Source organism: Nanorana parkeri, unplaced genomic scaffold (assembly GCF_000935625.1).
Source record: "Nanorana parkeri isolate BGI_ZX_2015 unplaced genomic scaffold, ASM93562v1 scaffold637, whole genome shotgun sequence".
NCBI lineage: Eukaryota > Metazoa > Chordata > Amphibia > Anura > Dicroglossidae > Nanorana > Nanorana parkeri.
In genome coordinates, this window is record NW_017306905.1 from 359,255 (window position 1) to 367,324 (window position 8,070).

Consider the following 8,070-nt stretch of genomic DNA (forward strand, 5'->3'; position numbering starts at 1 on the left):
AATGGAGTATAAAAAAGAGTTCCTGGAAGGGAGAAAATGGAGGGGGGGGGGGGGGTTCATAGTATGATCTAATACAAGTAAAGAGGAAAGTCATACAGAGATTAGATGAGTGATGGTGAGTAAGTGAGTGATAGGTGAAGATTTTAAGTACCAGAATCAGTACCTGTTTTATTTGAGATCTCTCCTTCAGAACATGGAGCGCAACCATAACAGCAAATGTCCTGTGTTTTGTCATTGACTATCCTGCTTCCTGGAAGGCAACTGTCTGAACATCTGGATCTTGGAACCTTTTGAGACAAAACATGATTAAAGGAGACCTATGAGGTGAGTGTAAATCACTCATCCTCATAGTTCGAGCCGTCGTGTGAAAATTAAACTGTCACACGTCGGCTCAATAGATCAGAAAGTGAGCCAACACATACTGTCACTCGCTCACTTCTCGATCATCTCCCTACCGAGAGCAATGACTCTCAGTCACAGCTCCATGGAGGGATTCCCCCCTCCCTGCTCCGATCCTCCACCGGTGACTGGCGGAACGGACGGGGAAGGGGGTGGGCACAGCTGGCTCTGCCTCTAAATAGGCAAAGCCAGCTGTCATTCACACAGCTAGGTGGATCTCGACAGCATTGTCGGGATCTGTCCCGGCTGCGGCGGTTTCAGTATACTGCGAGCTGTAGCTCGTGATATACTGAGCTTTGGGTCACGGGAGGACACTAGCATATGTCCTCCCGTGACCCTTAGGAGAACTATGGGGAAAAACGCTTGCCCCGTAGTTTTCTTTTAATAACAACATGGAGCAAATTAACAACACAAATCTGTGACCTCTATAAATTGTGTAAGTGTATGAGTTGGAAGATTGGTCTCAGAAATAGTCTGCGATCATGAGAGTCGCCGGGGTTCATTTACTTAAGGCAACTTATGCTGTTTACATTGCATGTCAATTTTCCCTTAGCTTAAAGAATAAGGGGAAGTTCTGCTGACTTCCATCGATGAAAAGAATAAAAATAAAATACTTTAAAAGATGTCTCATACAAGTTCCAACAATAAAAAAGTGATAGAATTTCAGGGGAAGGGACTGAGGCCGCCTATTCAAAGTTTCTTATTGCTGTAGTTTAGGTCTGTAAAAAAGTATAAAATGCATAAAAATTGACAAGGAATCACTGATTTGGTCCTGTTCCCTGCACACATTGTTAGGCCAACAAATTACCCTTGTTATTAGGTTTTCAACCAACTGCTCATTACAAATTTCGTGACAGGGTTGATTTATTAAACGCAAATAGGCAGTTCACTTAACAAGGGAATTTTCACTTTGAGGAGGAGTTTGCTCCTTAGTTTAGTGAATGAAGTGAAGCTGGCTTCTATCACCCAATTATGTCCATGCAAAAATACTGTTTTTTAATTATTTTCCTAACACATGATTGGGTTTTCTTTGCTAAGTGAAATTTCATCACATGTACATTGCATGTCAATTTTATGGGAAAGTTACCTTGCAAAGTGCAAATTCCCTTGTAAAGAAACAGATGACTTGCCTTTTAAATCAACCAAAATAATTAGCTTTACTCCATCTGCTTGATCTATCATGGATAGCTGCATTTCCATATACATTATAATGGATAACACATCACTTCTTTTTTAATACTTGTGTAATCAAATGATGCATTAGTTTTGGTAAAATTCAATTTCTTGAAACCTGCTCTGCATTTTTTATCTTTATTCCCCCCGTTCCTCTAGATTTTGTTTAGGAAAAAAAAGTCATTTGGATGCCAATTTAATTTTTACAACAAACGGTTGAGTAAAATTATCAGCTCAAAAAACCTCTGAAATAATTTTTAGGAAATCTATTCCCAATTTCCGGTGCCTAATTCTCCTTTATGTTTGAAAGAGCTCAATATCCCACACCCTAGAATTCTATCTTAAGTTGAGGGGTAGTTTTATATTTTTGTACCTTTCCATTCATATGAACATTTTTGACTTTCGTGCTGAAGGTATCGGGCTGTTATCTCACCATAAAATAGAGTTTAGCCTTCCCTAATGTAAAAAAAAACCCCTAAATGTAAAACTTTTTTTGTAAAGCTTGTGAGAAGTGAATACAACCTTTATTTTAAATGGTATGTAACTTGACTTTTTCTTCTAACAATGTTGTTATGACTATATACAGTACAGTTATATATGTGCACAGATACAATAATCAGCTTGATTCACCTTGTTTCCATTCTTCCAGATGATAAAACTTTCATTGAATAATAACTTTTTAAGAGCTGGTTCGTAGTTGCCTACAAAACCTATTGTTCTATAATTTGAATCACACTGCAGGTTACAGAGAAAGTACTCGCTCATTATTTCTCCAAGTTCATTAAAGAAAACATTTTCCTCAACTTTGTTTTTCATAAAAACATATTTCACAAATCGGTGTAGCTTTCAAGAGAAAAAAAAACATGTAAGTGCATACAGTTATCTTTCTTGAAGTTGGCCTAACCCAAAACTACCTTTTCCATGTAGGAAAACACCAAATCTTTTTGAGTGTGTGCCTGTTCGCATCGGGCAGTGGGAGGTAGTTCGAAGTGTACAGTATGGCAAGTAAAAACATTTTTGTTTTTGTCTGCGAAGGTTCTCATTCATCCAGGTCATTGTATATCTGTAAAAATAAATAAATCAAGGCAACTGGACTTGCTGTATTTTTCTTGTAAACATTTGCCTGTTCATCCGACTAGCTAATCATTCAGAATTGAGAAAGCTAGTATGGTGCCCAGTGAAACATCTTCAAGACAAATACAGCAAGTCCAGTTGCCTTATTGTATTTTTTCACAGATAGTTTTGTTTTAGATAGAGAGAGGGGGAGATTAGAACCCTTGTCTCGATTTACTGCTATCCTGAGCTCTGTTGGGTAGTTTTCTGTCTCAATAACAATGGTTTTATCAGACAGGAAGTGAGATAAAAGTGGCAACAGGGACACAAGAATCTGACAGATTTTCTAAGCTAACCCTGTTCTACTTTGAAAAGCATTTTTGTTTCTGTCTGTGTTGCTTTTGGTCAGTTCTCTTCACTTACTATGTGGTAAAACATGGTGTCACATACCTGGTGGGGAGCCGAGTTGTGAGGAGGCCTCCTTTGCAGCACGAGTTCCACACCCCTGAATGTGGAGACAGGAGGTGGGGGAACAGCGGGCAGCACCGGTGCCGGAAGATGCAGGACACTGGGCCTGGGCAGGTCCTTGAGACCCGTCTTCAGTGAAGCAGGAAGCAGGTGTTGATGCGGCTGGAGCAGAGCGGAGTCGGGCAAGCCAGGGTCAGCAACAATCGGGCGGCAAGGTACAAAAGGAGAAGGCAAAGGAGAATCCAGGGACAAGCAGAAGTCAGAGGCAGGCAGCAGTCAGGCAAGGTCAAGGAATCCGGGTCAACAATAATACAGCAACAGGCAAGGTACAGGAACACACACACTAAAGCTGAAAGACGACCACTCAGCAATGATTCTGGAAGTTGGCCAGCTTAAATAGGATCATTCCCCAGACAGAGTGAGTCATTTCCTGTGTGCCATGTGAGCGCGACTTCGCGCATCCGACGGTGAACAGGCCTATGCGCATGCGCAGTCGTATCTCTGCTGCCAGGCATGGTCTTACACATGGTGAGCAGTCCAGTAGAGGAAGTGGAGGAATGCCCTGCCCAGATTGCAGTAAAAATCCAATCCATTATTTCTGCCACTATTTAAAGTAATGAAAAAAGTAATGAAAAAAGTTATGGCTTGATGTGTACACTGCAATATCTTTTTGTCAGGATGTGAACAGAGGGTTAACTTCATGGGTCCGGAATACAAATTTAAAGTTCCTCTGATGACTCTTCAAATCCACACCCACTCAAGATTCCTTCAGCAAGACGTACCTAGTGAAAGCTTTAGAAAATTGTGTCTACATAGGAAAATACAAACATGCTTCCTTGTTCTACCTGCTAAAAAAATGTTATTCAATGATTTTTCTCTTCAAGAAGGAGACTGTCTTAGACCTAAAATGTCTCAACAAAATTATAAATCTATAGTAGTACACGACCCAGGCCTATGTTTCGGACCCAAGCTAATTGGACTTTAAAAGTGTCTTATATATCATACAACAAACATCACATAATATAACAAAATCATATAAAATAAAATACTAGGGGCTTTTAGAGGTGTCAGACATAGTATTGTTGTAAAATAAAGTTCATTTATTACAATAAAATGGACATAGACACCTTTAAAAACAATGTTCACCATTCTCCTATTTACTTGCTTTCTTATACTTCAATTCCGTCACTTACCTTCCAGTGTATCTTCCTATGCTTCGCTGTCACCCCTTTACTTCTGTGCTCCTCTCTTACCTTGTGGCTGTGTCGGATTTGTCTTTGCCTGCACACCCCCTGTGTGCATACATCACTTTGTGCTTCTTTGCGTACTTTTCCCTCTGTTATCCTGCTTCTTTGTATGCATGTGCAATGCACATCTCTTGCTTACTTCCTGCTTCTAGGTGTGCCTCTAAGCTACTCTCCCTGCGACCAACATCCCCGATATCCCTCCTATCTGTGACTCCTACCAACTCCCCAAACCCCAGAGCTTACGTACCCTAGTGCCCCGGTCCCTAGACCGTGACAATTGATGTATGAGTCGCTATACTATGAGGTATAGTCCATAAATGGCAGCATAAAATCCCCTAATATTTTATTGATCTGAATTTATGGATGGTAGAGGGGTGAGGTGTTAGTGGATCTGGGGAAATATTAGTTCATGGGGTTTTCAGTAACAAAAATCATATCAAATCACGTGAATTCTATTATGACATAATTCACTTAAAACATATACCACACGTTTTAAAATATAATAAAAGGTATTCCTCAACCCAATACAGAATTTATCACAGTGTTGTTTTTATTATACTGCAATATTCAAGAAAAAAGGGGGGAAAGACGCATTTTTGGTAGAGGATGTGGTGTCCCGCTACATGAATCCTTATGCTGCATTTGTTATACAGTAGTTCAAGATGAAGTCCCTTCAGTCCATTTTCCTTGCCATTTAACTAGAATCTGTTGGACCCAACTGGTTATATCTAAAATGGTAATTATGTTATATACTTTCAGCACAGTGGCACAATTTCACTTGAGACTTTTTCCCTGTACAAGCCACAAATGTGGCGAAACATGTTGGAAATGGGATTCATTTTTTTTGGAATGCAATCTTTATTGAAAAGATATCATACATATAAGTCATAAATCACAGAAGTCTTAGGAATATATGGATATTTAACCACTAATACAAAAAAAGAAAACTTATAAAATAAGAGAATGTTGTGAACAGATGTTTTGGTTACATGATATGCCTTAATTATGGAATGAGTGGTCTGTGGGGCTATCTTTCAATCATGTCACATCTATATGAATTTTAATATAACCGTTTTTATGCATTTGTAATCAATAAAATAATCATTTTTATTTAAATTATCTTGTGGTTCATTGGACTTGTCATATGGTGCCATTAAAGCCCTACTTTTTCTATAATCCTTTTTTGACTTAATAAAATAAGCAATAAACAGCACCATACCTTTGGCCTGGGTAACTAGAGGATGTCTTAAGTGAGACAAATAGATGAAGATGGGACTATAAAGGTGCCCATACACTGCTCGATTCTCGTACGATCTTTTGTCTAAGGAGCACGCTAGAAAATCAGCCGAAAATCGTACGATTTTCGGCTGGTTAGAACGGTGCTCGGGAGACAAATGCCGAACGGGCCGGTGTGCGCACGCGCACGCTGCCCGTTCAGCATTGCGGTCATCGGAAGCCCGTCCCTCAGGGCTTGCGATGATCTAGAGTATGATCTGCCTGTCCAAGATGGGCAGATCGTACGTTTTTTTAATCACTGTACAACCATTGCAAGACTAAGGTCTTGCGATGGTTGTAGAGTGTATGGCCACCTTTAGACAAGCAAAAAGATCCAGTGGAAAAGATTTTAAATAAATAGGATCTCAAAGGACATCTAAAACACCCAAGGATCCGGCAACCTTTAAGGTAAGGCACCACGTTGTGTCTTGAAATAACATCATGGTGTTCTTCAGGGATTCATTTTAGGAGCACTTTAGAAATAGCAAGTTGGGACTGCCAGATGCAAATAGGCAAAGGAAAATGTATACAAACGTGTATAATAGAGAGGAATGCAGAATGGAATGAAAAGATCAGATCTAGAAAAAGAGTAGAGCTAGAAAATCTATTTTGAGAGAAATTCACAAAATATTTCTATTCCAGAAGATATACGGCTGGTAAAGAATATGTATGCTATGGTATTTCCCATGTCAAGCACTAAAAACAGTAAAAAAACAGTAAAAAGGTATTGGATGTTTTTGGTGTGCTACCCTTGTATACAAGCAAAGGAAATGGAGCTGTAGAGCTAATGCAAAAAACAAGAGCGCTGCAACCTTGTGCCGTTGTCTAAGTGACACCAGAGGACAGAAAAGTGGGGTAATGCACGCAATCACAAAAGATCCATAAAGGCCAACATATACATCAGCTGCAGGGGTCCAACACAGAACCTCACAAGTAAAGTCTTTAAACACATTGGTGAGTTTTTTTATATTTTTTTTAAATTATATTTATATTTTATCTTACATATATGTAGTTATGTTTACAATTACCTGGTGTCTATATTCTATAGCTTTTAAGTTATATTCAGGGGACTTTGCCTTTAAATAAGAATGCATGGCTGATATTGCCTTAATCATGGCATTTATAGCATAGTAGATAGTATAAGAAACCCTGCTTGGTACAACATGTGGGATACCCTTTATACTCTCCTTCCCGGTGCAGTTATGTAGCTTCAGGTCAAACAAATAATTAATTAACTTGTTTTTTAGAGGGCGTGGTGATAAACAATGGTGGTAGTTCATCCAAAGATCTTCAAGCAACTTGTCATCTGGGGATGTTGAAGGATGAATCTTCAGCAGAAAATAGTTCAGTTCCTTTCCAATAGTATCACTCAATGGATAATAAATACTGTTTACAGAATTAGAAGACATTATTGGTAATAGTCCCAAACTACAGTTAAAAGTTTTACATAAAATATGAAATATTTCCACATTTGCCATTAAATAAGGAGGAAATATAAAAGTCTGTTTTCTAAAATGCCCTTCCTTAAAATTTATAGCGTCAATGTAGGTATAACTTGTTGTTCCACAAAATATAATAATATGTGCAGGCGATTTCCTTTTTACTGGTTTAGCTGCAGTTTTCGTAATAAAAGCTACATGTGCATAGGTGACTATCTGGTATATGTACGCTACACAAATGCCAAAACCTTCAAGGTATTTGGTAAGAAGTTGCTGTTCTCTGTCTCCAGCCTCATCATTACTGGTGATAATGTCAACCCAGTTCCAGGAAAAATGTTTTAATACATCTGCAATTACTTCAAAATAAACGTGAACATTATGAACTGTGTGAAAAAAGAATGGATAGGAAACTTTGTCAGATAATTTGTGGTCAGTTGCCCCGTGGCTTATCTGTAAAAAAAATAGAAAAATGAAAAACAATCATCACAACTTGTAAGTGTAACCCACAATGAGAGGAAATGCTGGAAGCCTGAGTTTTAAAGGGCTTGTGTAGACAGGGGTTGTTTTCCTTCTTTTGACTGTTTGAAGTGCACATCGAATGCAAGTCGGATGCTTTACATAGACTGCAATGGTGCAGTGTGGATGACGGTTCAGAGTTTACAGTTGACTAGGGATGAGGTCCAGAATTGCTCAAAGATTAAAATGTGATGATCCACCCATGATGGTCTATGCACCCTCTAAGGGCCTGTGTAGATGAGCTTTGGACTTGTGCTAGGGATGTCCTGATACCGATGCTAGCATCGGAATCGGGCCCGATACAGGGCATTTTGACAAGTACTTGTACTTGTCAAAATGCCCCGATGCCTAGCGCCGAAGCTTGCGCTATGTTTTTTTTTGTACTTCTTACTTACCTCGCCGAGCGTCACGTCACTGCTGCTCCGGTGGGCGGCGCTCCGAGCGGGGTCATCTGGCAGTCTCCGGGTCCTAATTTAGGTGGCGAAGACTGCCAGATGACC

The 8,070-nt window shown here is 39.4% G+C and overlaps 1 protein-coding gene across 1 annotated transcript in view; it reads right to left on the minus strand.

Annotated features, from left to right (window-relative positions):
* The window catches only part of LOC108792395 (vomeronasal type-2 receptor 26-like), a 32,739-nt gene that overhangs the window by 3,860 nt on the left and 20,809 nt on the right, over positions 1-8,070 (minus strand). Inside the window, exon 4 of the mRNA XM_018563163.1 lies at positions 7,291-7,504. Coding sequence (XP_018418665.1) covers positions 7,291-7,504 — 214 coding nt within the window. The remainder of the gene's footprint in view (positions 1-7,290; positions 7,505-8,070) is intronic.